General features: G+C 40.2%; 1 protein-coding gene across 2 annotated transcripts in view; it reads left to right on the top strand.

Moving 5' to 3' along the window:
- The window catches only part of robo2 (roundabout, axon guidance receptor, homolog 2 (Drosophila)), a 350,439-nt gene that overhangs the window by 322,909 nt on the left and 10,608 nt on the right, over positions 1–16,922 (top strand). For both annotated transcript variants that reach the window (XM_042486274.1, XM_042486273.1), the window contains exons 23-25: positions 7,198–7,357; positions 10,336–10,599; positions 11,541–11,755. In XM_042486274.1, coding sequence (XP_042342208.1) covers positions 7,198–7,357; positions 10,336–10,599; positions 11,541–11,755 — 639 coding nt within the window. The remainder of the gene's footprint in view (positions 1–7,197; positions 7,358–10,335; positions 10,600–11,540; positions 11,756–16,922) is intronic.

The following is a 16,922-nucleotide window of genomic DNA, read 5'->3' as shown; positions in this document are numbered from 1 at the left end:
CTTACAGTTCATTACATGTGAAATGCTTTAATGCTGGATGAATTACTGCTCTTTAAGTATTTTTTAGTAACATGGTGCTCTGAATACTTTATGTAGCCATGTTGTGATATTGGAGTCAACAGCTTATTGGAGCAAAAAGAAACAGGACGTTTAAATCAGAGAGAAAGAACAGTGCTGTGATCTCCTGACAGGATATCGCTGCAAGTGCTAATCCTGGGTTTCTGCCATCACTGCCGGTCCTTGTAAAGGCTTTGTCTCTCACTGTGTGAGTGAGCAGACGGGAATAGGGGCAGAGGGAGTCTTTCAGACAGAGTGGACTATAGACACACACACATACACCATTAGAGATGCTTGGCTGGGTAAAGTGGCAAAAATACCTCCCTTTTTCCCTCTTCTCCTAATGGTGGCTGACTACACTAAAACCCATGTTCAGAGAATTACAATGTCATTTATAGGACACCAAGGCAGCCCTCTGCCTGCCTCCCCTACACTCTCCTCTTTTATCTAGTTACAAGCCACTGCCTTAACTGGTCTGTAATTCAATGCTCCGGCACACAGTGGGCTGGGGAGAAGGATGTGGAGTGGCCATGCCTTACAGGCAGATTCTTCCTATAGACATGCAGGTTACTGAGGCTCTGACTGGGCTCTGCATGGGCTGTATTATCATTTTATGAGTTGAAACATAAGCCACAGGAAAGATCCTTGCACAGTATATCAGAGAATATGCTTAAAAAAAATCACTTGGCATTTTGAGAAATATGCTTATTTTGATTTTTTTGCTGAGAGTTAGATAAAAAGATTGATACCACCAAGATGGACATGTCTCCACTTTCAGTTACGGCTCCTGCCATCTTACACTGTTAATGACAATATAAGAAAAAAGAACATGTGAACATAAAGCAGTGTGACAAGAGTTAGCTAAAATGACAAACTGTCTTTGAAAAGGATTTATGCAACGTGTACATAGATTTTCCATCTATTTCCCATTCACTAAAATGGGGGGGGGGGGGTCATAACCAACCCAGGTGGTTATGACCTATACTACAACCACCCACCAGGGGGTGATCAGGATGTTTTGGCTTCACTGTCAGGGATGAGGCCACCCAGAAAAGCTGCTCAGCCTTCCAGTAAATTTTTCACAGTGGCTACCAGTGGTATTGCAGCAAAAAAAATCTCCTGCGGCCCAGAAAGCATTTTACCCATAGGCCAATATTGTAAACAACATTTCTGTAAAACTGTTGACAGGACACCTTGAACTTCAAATAAAGTCAATCATGACTCTTTCTATTAAGAATTTTTTTTATCCATGATGGTTTTATGTTTGTAACACTTTCCTGGAGCCAAAAAAGCGTTTTAAAATCCCATGACGTCAGCTGGAACCCTTGGGCGGGTCCAGCAGGAGAATCACTGCTGTGCGTATTCATTGGGCTGCATACTGTGGAAGTAAACCAAGGATGGCAGAAAGAAGAGAAGTTACAGACCCAAATGTCGTCCACAATCTAGTCTGCAGTTGCTGGGCGACTTTTTCAGTATTTCAGTGTGCTTGCACTGTACCCAAGTCATGTGATGTAATTTGAGACCGTGACTTCCCCTCTGGGCGGCACGGTGGCTTTGTGGTTAGCACTGTTGCCTCACAGCAAGAGGGTCTCTGGTTCGAATCCCGGTTGGAACGGGGTTCGGTCCGGGCGGGGGCCCTTCTGTGTGGAGTTTGCATGTTCTCCCCGTGTCCGCGTGGGTTCTCTCCGGGGTCTCCGGCTTCCTCCCACGGTCCAAAGACATGCAGCTCAGGTTAATTGATGACTCTAAATTGCCCTTAGGTGTGTGATTGTGAGTGTGTATGGTCGTTCGTCTATATGTGTCGGCCCTGCGATAGTCTGGCGAACTGTCCAGGGTGTACCCCGCCTTCCGCCCGATGACAGCTGGGATTGGCTCCAGCCCCCCCGCGACCCTTACGAGGACAAGCGGTTACAGAAAATGACTGACTGACTGACTGACTTCCCCTCTTTCCACCCTCCTTGGCATTAGATTGAATAGGTGCCATCTTTAGTCTGCTGTCTAGGTATCCATCTTTGATATATGCTAGCTGGCATCCTGCTAGCTTGGCTTAGCATTTAAAGACTCAAAAGTCAGGGGAAACAGCTAGCAAGGCCTTCTCCAAAGATAACAAAATGTTATTTTAATCCCATTAGCACATAATCCTCTGTCAAACCAAAACAGATTAAGCAAATAACATGGAGGCTAACTTTAAAATTGTTGATGGATTTTGTTACATTTTAACAGAGTCAGGCTAGCTGTTTCCCCACACTTCCAGTATTCATGCTAAGCTAAGCTAAAAGGCTTCACTTTCTCTAGGTTCATAGCCTATTTAACGGAAATAGGTGAGAGTGGTATCAGCCTTCTCATCAAGCTCTGAATAAGAAAGCGAACAAGCATATTCCCTAAAATGTTAAACTGTGAGTTAAGTGACAGTAAATATAAATGCTTAATATAATGCTTATAAATGCTTATTGTGGATATTGTGAGGCAGGTTGATGCATGCAATTTGATATACAGGAACACAAGTAAGAATACCCTTCCACTTACCCTTTGATAGGAGTTCATATAAAGAGGAATGTATAGAATATAGCATAGCTTATTTATTTTAGGGCGACAGCTTTGCATGTTTAAGTTTTTAAAATCAAAATATGTAAAAAAAAAAAAAAAAAAAAAAAAGACAGAAAGAGATAATTAGCTGGCATGTATATTGATGACACTTAAAGAAATAAACATAAGATCTGATTTTCAACAGGCAGGTTTTATGTTGAACAGGAGATTAAAAAAAAGTCTTCTATATACAAGTACATGCAGTATATTGTGTACTACATTTTTTGAATCAGCACAATCTAAGGTTTGATTCAACCAAAGTAAACTCATCATTTGAAGGAGGGGGAAAGTTGAAGTTACAGTGCCTTGCTCTCTCTCTGAGGAGATGGAAAGAATAATGAATGTCAGGTCTGAAGGAGGAGAGCAGGATGAAAAGGAACAGAAATAGCGCAGCTTTCATGGCAGCGTGGATCTCCACTGGGGACATGAAGCTGCTCATTAAAACCTTTCTTAGTGTCGGGAAGAAGAGGTAGCTGGTGTTTTCTGTGTTTTTTGCCGCAGTTTGAGACCCTGAAGACTCCACAGTTCCTCACGCTTGGGCTACCATGACTATGTGTACTCCATTGTCATGTGACCTGCACTTTCCATATATATGTTCTATCTCACCTCATCATGTAATGTTGTTTTTTCTAAACTAAGCCAACACAGAGTGATGATACGTGACTTTCTGTTATTTTGATGTCCTTTTTTTAAATTATTCTCCCACTCATAAGTTAAATCTGGCTTCATAGTCTTTCTAAGGTCCCGGTTCTGTGGCTTTTCCCCTCAGCACAGACGCACCCAATGAAAACACAGCAAGCTCAAGGCTGTGCAGCCCTGCAGTTATAGGCTGGGAGCGCCCAAACCTTGGGTATAAATACCCAACGCAGAATCTATATTTAGTATGAGTTCCCCTTTGAAGACAGGCCCAGTTTTGTCAGAGGAGATGGGTTCGCTGTGTAATTCCGGAATAGCTCCTAGCCGCAACCTCTCTCTCTCTGTATTTTTCATATTTGGGGTGAGCTGTTGTAATTCCAGTGCCAGACCATCCTTCCCTAGAAGAGGCTCATTTACAATATTGATGGCTGGTCTTGTGTGGAGGGACTAAGGATGATTGAACAATCACGTCAGCTCACCATTTATTGGTAAAAGTCAAGCGTCGCCCAGAGGTACGATTAGGAAACCCAATTACTTTCAGACTATACTTACACTGTGGTGCCGTCTGCCTTGGGCTTACAGTTGTTTCTTTTATTACTTCCATTCTTTATTAATCTTATTCTGACACCCCGTCTATCTCTTCATGCCTGATATCTCCTCCCTTGCCCCGGCGTTGTTACAATGCTCATCTTTGAGGAGCTTTTGTTTTTCTCCCTGATAACACTTTTTATAAGAATGAGGGTTTTTTTTTTTTAAATTTGCATTTTAAGAAATCATATGAAATAGTAGCACTGCAGTTACTGATCGCATATGATACAATATGACACGATGGTGTGGTGGTTAGCACTGACGCCTCACAGCAAAAGGGTCCACGGTTGTACCCTGCCTCTCACCCAATGACAGCTGGGATAGGTCCAGCCCCCCATCGCCCCTTTCACTTTAAGTCAGAGCATAGACACTCCAAAGCTAGACTAAATCAGGACACAACAATGGGTACCATAAACACACACATACACATATACAGGCATACATCAACACATGTGAGTGCATGCACAAAGAAACAATTAAATCAGTACATTTATCTTATTTATCATATCTGGTGAGAGACATTGAAAATATAGCCAAGTCATATGGACTTGTTTAATTTCTTTAATTCTCATTGTTATTATTCCATTGCATATATTTAATTTGCAAGACCCATCCATTAAGAATTGATTAAGTTGTCATTTTTAACCAGTTTCTTGTAATATGTTAAATTATTGCTGCCCTTGTGATTAGGAACACATATACATCCTAATAATCATAATTTTTGAGACTTAAAACATTTTGTGCAGAGTTTCTTATTTCTCTGCCATCTGGCCCCCATGAAAATCAATAGACCTCATTTATTCTGTATGTTTCTTTTGATAACAGTGATCTACTTTTACCATGCCTGAGTCAAGCCAGTTTATTAGATTACACTAGAGAGCATGATGCTACATTGCTCAAGATGCAGTATTGGCAGTTTTTTTGTGGTGCTGGGAAAAGTGATTACAGGCCTTTGGCAGCGAAGGCTAACCAACAGTTGACAGATACAAATGTGTTCAACAGAGTTTCCAAAGGCGGCTTTCACTAGTCTGTGTGGCTGCTGATGTCAGTGTGGGGTGTTTCCTGGATTGAGATGTTAAGTGTTTACTGGTAGAGAAGCACAAATGGATTTATACATGCAAATACTGGACAGCATGCCTCATTACAATCTAATCGGTATGAGAGAAGTTATGTATTAACAAACACTCAGAAATCAATGATACAGTACAGGATTGCACACCATGGAGATTTCACGCAGAGAGTGATAAACTTGATGGATGTTGCGAATCAATGCAGGATGCAGTGGTGGCGCCCAATGAGACCACTGAAAATTTAGGGGGGGGCAAAACCAAACCAAAATTCAATACTAAATTAAGGTACCCCTTTTGACAATGGCCATGCCAGTTTTTCCCTCATCCAAATTTAACCTAGTAAGTAAGTAAAGTTTATTTATATAGCACCTTTCAAAAGCAGAGGTCACAAAGTGCTTTACAATAAAAAATTAAAAGACATTAAATACTACCTAACATTGGAGCATTATTTATCCTCCATCTAGCCCCTGCTAGCTTAAAATGAAGAGTGCTTTACAGCCTCTGGATTGTACATGCAGTAAGTGTATTTTCTGCAATGGCAAGCAATAAATTGTGTTGTGTGAATCACTGTAAAAAAGAGAATCGAAAAATCAATACATTTGCTATTATTTTATTATTTTCATGATTAATTCATAAATTCTTTTATGAATTAAATGTCAGAAATATGTGAAAAATGCTCATCTACCTTTCTCAGAAACCAAAATGAAATCTTTCTTTTCTTTTGTCCAACCAACAGTCCAAACCATGAGGACCTTTCATTTACTATCCTAAATGACAAAGAAAAGTAGCAAATTCTCACATTTAAGAAGCTGGAACAAGAAAATGTTTGACATTTTTGCTTCAAACATGAAAATTTGTTGCACAAGTAGTTGCAGCTTCATTTTCTTTTGAACAACAAATCAATAAATCAGTTGACTATTGCAGCTCTAGACGATATGCTGCTTTTCTTTGTCTTTTGTTAGAGCAGTTGTTAGTTGAGCGAGGCAGGTAGTATGAAGGTGTTACCCTGAGAGTAAGGATATTGTCATGCTTTTTTAATAGACCATTTCATTGACCAAACAGTTGCATATTTATCATAAAAATAATAATTGATAATGAGAATAATCATCGTAGTTGCAGGGTCATATGTTCTAGACAAGGCACCTGTACCCCAGGTCTGTAGTTTTTTTAATTGAAGGGACTGTATTGTCAACAGTTACTGATAAAAGAAGAGAGCTCTTGCCTTTGTGGAATTTGTAACCAGATATTTCTACAATTAACATTGAGTAATGAAAGAGGCTAGAACCAAATGTTCAAGTGGCGATCCTTTTTTATTGTTAAGCTACCAGTAGATATGAACAAACAAACGGCTCTGAAATGTAGTTATTGTAAATAAATTCCATTCTTTATGTTTTTATTTATAAGCTTCAAAGCAAAATGGACTTGGATTTTAAAATTGTATGATAATCGGACCTCAGTAAGAGTTCATTTTCTATCATCATGTCTTCGTCTTCAGGAATATGTGTGCACTGTATATACCTCAACTTAAAAACAGATTTGGGCTTGAAGTCAAATGTGTTTTAAAGAAATATAGGTTTCGTCCACTGCGACCAAATCGTATAAAACCCAGTATTGACCTGGCTGGCAGATTTATAAAGATGGATGGGACAGAGGAGAATCTGGTGTTGGAGGGATATGAGTGGAAATGGATGGTTTTAGCGGCTCTCCGGTGTAATAAAAGAAATGAAAGTAGTAATAGACTCTCAGTGAATTCCATTAGGGACACACTGACACTACACAAGCCATTCATTATGATGATGCTGTGAAGTGAGATATTTCATTGTGGAGCCCAAAGCCTGGTGTGAAAGGGGACACTGAGGGATGGGTGGAGCACAAAGGTCTACCTCAACCTCGTTTACTGCCGCTCTCTCCTGTTTCTATGGAGATTTGAGGCTTTTCAGCCAATTAATCAATGGAGGCAAGCTTTTCATCCAGCAACCTTGAGCTCTTCTATGTAAGCGCTGACAGCCGGGAGCCCATTGAAATCTTGTGTTTGAAATTGTGTACAATTTTCTGTTTGTATGTCTAAGCTGGGTCCAAATGGATCTGTAATCTAAGTAGCATGTTTGGACTTAATTGAGTTTTCTTGTGGATACACATTTGTCACATGGCAAAAGCAGCTACTGTAATTTGCAATGCTACCCCACTTGTATATTAGTTTTTAATTGATTTTCTTTTACAATCTCATTTTCAATGACTGTCTCTTTTTTTCTCCTCGTAGGTGGAAAGGGAGGAAAGAAGAAGAAGACCAAGGCTAGCTCCAAACCCACTAAAGCCAATGGATCCAACTGGGCCAATGTTCCCCTGCCCCCTCCTCCTGTTCACCCCCTCCCTGGCACTGAGATGGATCATTATCCCAATGAGCATCATGAAGGAGGAGGGTATGTCTGCTAATAAATACCATATAGGGGTAGGAACAGTAGGGGTGGGAATCAGCAGAGGCCAGACGATATGATATTATCACAATGTTAAAGTCATGATACAATATTATTACAATTTTAAACACGTTACAATGTGTTGAGTATTGTGATAACATATATTGTGTTATTCTGTGATTCATTACCTTTTTTTCATCTGTAAATTATGTCCACCAAGATAAAATTTGTCAATATTTGTTCCTTCTAATAAGATAAAGTTTTCAGTCTTATCATCTCACTTCAGTCATTGTAGTGGACTAGAAAGAATATGATGGTGTTATTCTAAGAGGCTAACAAAAGTTTAATTTTCATTTGTAATATTGATCATTTAATTTTTTTTTAAATGATACTTGGCATCCATGTATTGATACAATATTGCCAGTCAAAAATATCGCAATACTATGCTGTATCGATTTTTTCCCCTGACTCGTAATGAACTGTGTTCAGTGTAGAATAGAACTTAACTAATTCGGAACAGCTTTATTTTTGCTTTGTTGCCCAACTTGTAAGTAAACAGGAAACTGATGAGCTGTGGGAAGGGTTCATGGTTAACCTTTTCGGGATGTTATTTGAACCATAGGTGGTTATTTGTCGCGATGTTTATGTTTCTATGTAGCCTATTGTCTGCTGTATTCACCGAGGACCACTTTGGAAATAAGTATTGTCAGTAATGTTTTTAAGTGATATCCTTTTGGATTTTATGTCATAATCCTACTTTGAGTTGTTGTGCTTCTAAATTTCTAATGAAAATCAAATTAGATCACTGTATATATTGGTATTATGCTGGCAAATTTAGATACATGGTTAAAATATTATGTTACAAGCTGTATAGTTAGTGACAAGCTAACCTTATACATAGTCTTATACGGGGTTAAAAAAGGCAAAAGAAAACAGTTTAATACAGAAAACACAAAGATAGCTTAAATGCTGAAATTTTGAATACTCAATATTCTTATTTTGTGAACAAACACAGATAGTAGCTTTGACAACAGAGTGTGCCTATTAGAGACTGCCAACTCTGTTTGAGCTTGCTCATTGCTCTCATTGCATGTTTCATGCTGTGACTACCTCAGTAGCAGAGAATCTTAGTGTCTTGTTTGCTGGAACAAAAAAGCCAGTGCTTGCCAAGGTAAGCAACACCAGACATTGTTGTGTGCAATAACAGGGTTCAGCTCTGTTTTCTCTGCAGCTAATTACTGTACGACTGTACATCTGGAGAAAAGTGAAGGATCAATGTGTGTGTACTCTCCACAGGCAGCCAGATAACACACTAACACAGACTCTCACACAAGAGCTCATATACAGATGGCTGCAGATCAAACTATCTGCTGATCCTGCCTTCTATCTATGGGACGACTTCATGACTGGAAAATAAATGGAGGAGAAAAAAAATGTTCGAGCAGTCTCCCGCTGCCGCTGCTAGCGTGTAGACACACAGATGGTTTCAGATTAATCTATTTGCTGAATTCCATAGTTGGGGGAAAAAAATCATAATTGCATTGTTTCATAAAGAGAGAAGCAGACGTACAGAGTGGAGGATTTTTAGCAGCAGAGTGTTATCCACCTGCGAGTCTAAAGTAGATATAAAAAGCTGCATGAATTCTAGGTGTTTGATGCAATCAGTTTTCAAGTTTATCTAATTTCTCCAACAAAATCCAACAGAAGCTCAGACATATTCTGCTGTTGGTACAAAGTAACAGAGGCTTATTAAAGTGATGCTGTGTCTCTGTCTTTGGTCCAGTAGGTGCTATGTCCTCTCACTCCCATTTCCAATGTGGGAGAGTCATCTGCTTTAATAGGCTATCTGGCAAATGACGAGTCCCGTGCACTGTAAATCTGAGGCTGCTCTTAATGGCAGTAGATTAAAACAGTTATGTCCTATGGAGTGTGCACTGACAAATTTCTTTAATGAACATTTTCTTTATGGCCAGTATTATTTCAGCATGTATAAGCACAGCTATGAGGAAGTGAAGCCTGACTGCCTCTATAATTCCACTCAGGGACGTCATATAACAAATTCTTTCGGAAGTTGGACAAGGTCACAAAGCTCTGTGTTAGTACATAACCATTTAAACTATTTATATGGTTATGATGTCTGACACTATCTCTCTTTTCAGTAATAGCTTTGCATTGTGACACATCAACAATACCAAAGACGTTCTGTTTCTGTACAGAAGTATTTTCCAATTTCTTTTCTCATTAAGCAAAGCCTAACATCTTTGAAACATTGAGCATTTTCTAGTTGTGGTGACTTTTTCAAATATAGATGACTAGAGTTGAAACAAAGAGTCAATTAATCAGTTAGCCAATTAAGTCTGTAGTTGAAGAATAACTTTTTTACATATTTGCTGAAACTTTCTCTATATTCACACAGCACTACATGAGATAAACAATAATTCCTCCGCCTACTCTATTGCCTTGTATGGCTTCTAATAGTCTTACCGCATGTGAACAAAACAGCCAATCATAGTCAAGTCTCTTACATAGCCGTCAGTCATGTCAGTAACTGCTCATAAACCGGAGACAAACTGTCAAACTAGACAGTGCTGATCAAATACAAATCAAGATGCTGTTACTGCACTGATTATTTTTCATCTCAGTTGTTGTCAGAAACTTATTTTAGTGTACGGTTTAGCTGTAAAATGCAAAAGTTTGCTTCAACTGGAAGTCACTGCTTGGTACTTTGGTTGACTGTAGCCAACATGGCAGCTGGGTCACAAATGTTTACAGCTAAATAGTACATTAAAATATGTTTCTAAAAACACTTTGATGTGAGAAATAGGCAATGCAGAATCAGAATCTTGATTCATATTAATCAGTGCTGTTCGATGAAAAATAAAAAATATATGTATATATATTGTAGTTGCAGCCCTACATCAGAGTATATCAACACACATCAGCTGTGAGAACTTTAATGCAGTAAACATTTCTTTTCCCACCAGGTACGAGAGTGATGGTTGGGGCCCGCCCATGCCCGTGCAGACTTATCTCCACCAGGGCATGGAGGATGAGCTGGAGGAAGAGGAGGAGAGGGTCCCCACCCCACCCATCCGTGGAGTTGCCTCTTCCCCGGCTGCTGTGTCCTTTGGGCAGCAGTCCACAGCCACCCTTACCCCGTCTCCTCGGGACGAGATGCAGCCCATGCTCCAGGCGCATTTGGACGAACTGACCAGAGCATACCAACTGGACATGGCAAAACAGACATGGTAAACACTGCAGTATTAAAATCACATTACAAAGAGTTAAATCTATCCATCTTCCTATACATCTAGAAAGATGTATTGTGATAGTTGATGATATGAATTGTTGTCATTTTAAAATACTTGCTGTATGTTCTGCGCTGTGTGTATTGCTGCCAGGATTTATTTTGGTCCTGCAGTATTCTTCATGTCAACTGTGTGTGCAGTGGAGATAAACCCATTAATCATTTCATTTTAATGGGCCCATGCTACCACTTAGGCGACTACTGTATTTTGCTCACTCTAGGAGACACAGTTTTCCTACCCACGGTTGTTTACTCCCCCCACACCCATACAGCACATTCCATTGTTGTTGTGCTCATGCAAGTCAGATGAAGGCCATGCCTCATTCTGACGGCAAAGCGGGGAGAATGAGAGACTGGCATTCATTCATAATAGTGAAGTGTGTGTGTAGGGGGGAGGGTGACAGGGAAGGCTTGTCAGGAAGGAGATGTCATGTTACCCAGTAATGACTATGTTGGTTAGAGAGCATCTCTGACAACACCAGAGGGCCAGTAATTACAACCAATTCCCACTGCAAACCGCGTCAAAGACATTGCACTCCTCAAACAAACGCGGCTGTCAGCGGAGCGGGTTGCCACTGAGGTGACAACCATGTGTCGACAGGCCCGGAGAGCGTGCCTTTGTACCATCCAGCAGCAGCAATTAGCGGGTCATTGTGTTAGCATGCAAGCAGCAACATAGAATTAGTGGAATTGTCCAAATTTATTCAGCTCTTCACATATGGAGGAGCACTCTAAAATTAGCTTTACATATCCATATTTTTTCCCCATTCTGTGACAGAAAAACTACTTAATTTTCTCTTTATTTACTCTAATTCCTCCACATTCCCTGATATATACTATGTGAGTACAGCAGAGTAATACACAGTTTCTTCCTCTTCCCAGGCACATGCAGGTAGGCTCTCTTCCGCCGCAGGCTCCAGCTCCTCCAGTGGGCTACGTGTCGAGCACAATGGTTTCTGACCTGGAGACTGACCTGCCTGACGAGGATGATGAGGAGGAGGAAGAGGAGGAGGATGAAGGCTATGGAGCCAGGCATCCCCGTGGCATTGAGCACACACCAGGGTCTAGCATGGACAACCTGGACAGCTCTTTAACAGGTAAGGCTGAGTCTGAATCTGTGCTTTTTGCCCCTTTATTAATGTACATATTTGTTTATGTAATTTATTTTAAGTGGAGAATAAATAGGGTTAAATTTCTTACTTATAGATATCACCACAAAACTTTCCCAGTTGATTATTTACATTAAGGCAATTATTTTTTGTATTACAAGGTTTCTGAAATTGTGATATATTAATGAAGAATTATCTTGCACTGAATATGAATATGAATATGCAAATCTGAACATTGGATGAAGCCAGGTCAAATATTCTTGTTTCATTTTGTTCACACATAAGAGTCAGAGGTTTTTACAGAAGAGAATATGAATATTTCTTTATATCATTCATAAATCAGAAATAGGTTGGTGTATGTAAGTGCTCCTATAGTTGAGATTTTTGGCTCACAGTGTGAAAAAGCGTTTTTTGAGAAAACAGCCTTTTAAGATCAGTTTTATGAAATTCCATATTTTTTTTGACCAAAAGTAAGTGGCTATAACAAAATAATAAAACATTACAATTTGGGCAGTCATTCAATAATTTTTTTAACTCAATAAATCACAGAATTTCAATAGTTAATCATGATTTATCACATTCCATTATTCCATTATTTTGCATTTTTAAAACAGTTATAAATTCCATATTGATTGTGTTAAGCAATTCTGAACAGATTGTCTTGATTAGGAATCAAATGACGGCAAAAAACTACATGGGACTAGGTGGGCATGTCTGTAAATGGGAGATTCGTGGGTACACACAGAACCCATTTCTCCAGCCATTTCGGCCGGCAATTAGCGTGATTAAAAAAAAAAAAAAAAAAGGTTATATGGAGCTTCAGCACATTGTGATAACTGAGTTCTGAGTTACAGCCCTAATTTTGACTAACAGATCCATGAACCATGAAACGTCCCCAGTTGATTACTTACATTAGGTTTTTTTTTTTTAATTACAAGTTTAAGTTTAAATATGCAGATGAGTCTTTATCTAATTAAATATGTACCTTTGTCTAAATCTCCAGAACAGAAATCTGAATTATAATGAACACCTAAATGTGTGTTTTGGTCGTTATCTTCCCACTAGTCTGAATGAAATAGCCTGAAATCTCGAAATTGACCAGTGCATGACAAAACAGATTTTACCTGGGGTATCCTTGCCTTAATGTATTCTAATGAGAAATTCTAGAAAACCTAACTTTTTGTTTTTGCGCAATTCATATGTATTTATTTTACAATATACTGATTAATCAAAATGACAACTGTATGTACTAATTACTCTGAATGTGTAATATTTAATTCCCATTGTTGCTCCATCTTGTCTGTCAGTAAATGGATTGTTGTTGCTGACATGTTCTCCATCAGTCTGTTGTGTGCACATTTTTATGTGAACATGCTTACTGAGTGTCCCTCAGTTTTTTTAAGCACTCTTTGGCAGACTCTGGGGAATTATAATTATCATTTCCAAAAAAAGAGATAAGAAAGTCCATGAATTTTAAACAGGATAGTGAGAGGGAAATTAAGAGGCGGGGGGGAGAGGCAAAGCGAGAGTGAGTGTGATTTAACTCACACACAGCACCGGAGCCAGCGCCACCCATATCTTCCCGGTGAGATTTAAAATAAATTTCACGTGCGGCATATTCCATCGCAGGCTGGAGGCACCATTTCCATTTTTACAACTCACTGAAAACTTTTACAGCCGTCTGTCAGGGGGACATATGAAGGGCACGACATTGCAGCAGCAGAGCTGCGTTCTGGACTGCTGCTTTCGTACTGACCAGGCCACGCTATTCATCTGTAAACTAGAGGGTAAACCAAGAAATGTTTGGCATTTTTATCATGCACTATAGGAAGAAGTTGTGCTACAGGATGCTGGCGTAGTGTAACCCTGTGGCACCGTCAGGTCTTCCTGTAAAGTCTGTAAACACTAAAAAATAAAATCCATACTGGGAAATTTATGGGCAGCAGGAAACAGGGAGCAAGCAGAAAATATCTGGAGGTCGAGGAGCCGGTTGAGACAGAAAGCATGAGAATAAAAGGGTTGACAGTGCTGCTTGTTGGCCTACGCTGTCAGCGGCAGCCCTAAAGAGTAGTTTTCCATGGGATGATGGAACAGTGGTTTTGGTAACGCTGACACATGCTACTGCTGATGTATTTAGAGGAATATAAAGCAGCAACTGGGCCCTAATCTACTGCATCTTTCCTCCACTGTATTACTCTTAAGACAACACTATTTCTTCTTATCTCTCTGCAAGTCTGCCTCGCACCCCATCGTTTTACAACACAGACACGGTCCCAGCTCCGGGGTGAGTGGGAGGAAGTGAGGGAGGAGAAGAGAAACCGCTGAGATTTATTGTGGCCACCATTTTGAGGCTATACAAATAGGGGAGGGTGGGAGCGAGATTCCTGTCGAGCCTTTCTTGATAGATTTGTCATTCTTTTAATAATATGGAAATAGGTCTGTTTTCATAATGTTAAACCAAAGGCCAGTAAATCAAGCATTTTTTCAACAATGCCCCAGAAAAGAAGTCCTCCTCTTGGGTGATTTTTTTCTCCAGCAGATTGTCTGAACAGGCTTTCCAATGTGTTATTCTCCTCTCTGAGATAATACAACACATTTTTTTAGCAGATAAATGTAAATCCCAATGTTGTGGTAGGTATTGCGGAGCCATGTCTTGTTTGAGCCAGAGAGATGAAGTGAAGACATAGGTTTTACCTGGCTTTGTGCGTGGGTGTTATAGGTCGTGTAAAGCTGAGATGTGGTAGCAGCGAGGCTGTTACGCCCACAATGAGCTGAAAGCTGGGCTGTTCTGGGCGATTACTCTCCCATAAAGCCGTGCCAGGTTTGTGAGGAGCGGGGTCACGTCTCCTGACGGCAGGTAGAGACGCCTGCTCGTCAGGGGGAATGATTTTCCTGCTTAACGACATGCAGATTAGGGTTTCCGTCAGTATAAATCAGTTTTAGTGGCAGGAGGGACCTGGGCTGGGCTTTACTGCCCCCCCCCCCCAAACCATCTCCCGTTTACTGGCCTTTCTCTAACAGCGTGTGCAGCTCAGAAGGTGTCAGCCGCTGGTTTTTAGAGTGCATGGTTTGGCCCATTGCTCTGGTTCAAGACACGATAAAATGACAGACACGTAGTGCAAACCTTTGTCTGGAGCTGCAGACAGAAATACCACATTCCTAGGGCCAAAAGAAAACTTGATTGAATTTTTTATCAAATTATGTGACAATGATCACAGTTTGATTGGACTGCTATTTCAGAGAATAGAAGTGCTCCAGAGGTTCAGCAGTAGAAAGTGGCAGTTAGTGCAACTGAAAAGTCATTCTGTGATGTGATTTGCTGAGGCAGTGTTCCTTCACTGAGCCGGAGGAGTTGGAAGCTTCAGTGCTTTGGCTGGCACTGCCTATACTTCAATATCTGCTCTATTCTTTGTGGGAGGATTGGACCCAGTGGAATTGCTGTCTTTCTTTCTTAGAGAAAAACTCTCAGAAAAGAATTTCAAAGAAAATAGCTACTAGGCAAGATGGAGGGCTCGAAGTAGTTACTGCCTTGGATTTCAGTTAGCGCTGTAACAAGGGGTTGTGTAAGGGCTTCTCTACCTTATGCAAGCTTATATTTTATACAAGTTTCCATTAATCAGAGAGAAATTTGACTGCAATAGGAGTGAAAATCTGTTGCAACTTCAGCTGTCGAAGGTGCAACTCCCTGAAGTCACACACAGGGACTGAGTAACCACCTCTTTGAGACATATGCTGAAAAACACAGAGACTCACAGATGGGGAAGTTGGAAAACTTTGAAGGGGATTTCCCAGTGCATCTGGATAAATAACCCACAATCATACTGCCAAGTTTAATTTGAAATTTTAAATGTGTCATATTGTATTGCGCCATCTGTGAGACCAAACTCTTAACGCTGCAGCTAATATACAACGTGTGAGTTGTCGTCTCTGAACTCTGCCAGCAGCTCAGGCCAGGATTATGCCCCCTTTGTATCATACTGACCTTTTAATAAGTCCCGCTGCTAACTTTTTGTCCCCATTGCTCCCTCTACAACCTTTACCCTCACACCTCCCCAGCTCTGTGTTACACAAGTCTGTTCAATCACATCACTCTCGTGTTCTGTGTGAGAAAGAGATAGAGTGTGCAAGCAGCACACTTGGGTTTGTGCCACTTGAGCAAAAGTCTGCCAAACCAGTCCCACTGAAAGCTGTCACATTCGCCGACTGTTCTCTGTGTTGCTGCTTGCCAAAGTGGCGTATTTTTTATTGGCAGGCTGATACTTTTAAATTTAAAGTGCTGGCCTAGCTTTTAATGTGAGGAAAAAAATTAAAAACATGAAAAAAATACTTAACAGTAGCACAGATGTATAAGCCAAAAGTCTTACGATATGTACAAATCTTCCTTATGCGCACACATTTGATCCTATCAAATACTCAGTCATGTTTTAGTAGGCTATTGATTAAATCCTACATCTTTAAGTAACAAACATTAGTAAAGGGGCTGAAACTAAAGTAGCTATAAGTGAGATGATCTTGTGTTAAAATTCTTTCTTTAAAAATAAATAAATAAATTACCCCACCATTAAGATGTCGGTGGCTGTGCATTTTTAAACAGGAATAAAGATAACAGTCTGTATATACCGCCAGGTGTTTGATTCAGTACACTGTTTTGTGAGATGCTTCATCTGTGTCACCTGAGGCAGATTTCTAGCTTATTCCTCTGCACAGGTGTGCTCATTGTTCTTTATCAAAAGAAAAGCAAAATTAGTTGTTGTCCTGCTGTTCCACTTTGTACATTCTGGTGTGTGTGTGTGTGTGTGNCTGCACAGGGCGTCTCGTGGTTCTTTATCAAAAGAAAACCAGAATGAGTTGTTGTCCTGCTGTTCCACTTTGTACATTCTGGTGTGTGTGTGTGTGTGTGTGCGTGTGTGCACTCGCGCATATATATAACAGGGAACATACTCATCGTTACACAGTCACCAACAGGGAACGGCAAAACTAACAGGGGACATTTTTTAAGTCCCCACTTGGACATGCTCTAAATCATCATAAAATCATGTGTTATGGCCTCTGGTGAAATTTTTCAGATTTTGCCAAGAGGGGACCAAAGTGTGTGTGAGTGTTTATATCCATATTCAGAGCTCTCCCTCCTGGTTGGAGCTGGTATTTGAACGAC

The sequence above is a fragment of the Plectropomus leopardus genome, chromosome 5 (assembly GCF_008729295.1).
Source record: "Plectropomus leopardus isolate mb chromosome 5, YSFRI_Pleo_2.0, whole genome shotgun sequence".
Taxonomy (NCBI): domain Eukaryota; kingdom Metazoa; phylum Chordata; class Actinopteri; order Perciformes; family Serranidae; genus Plectropomus; species Plectropomus leopardus.
The sequence above is the reverse complement of the archived record's forward strand: the minus strand, read 5'-3'. Positions and strand labels throughout refer to the sequence as shown.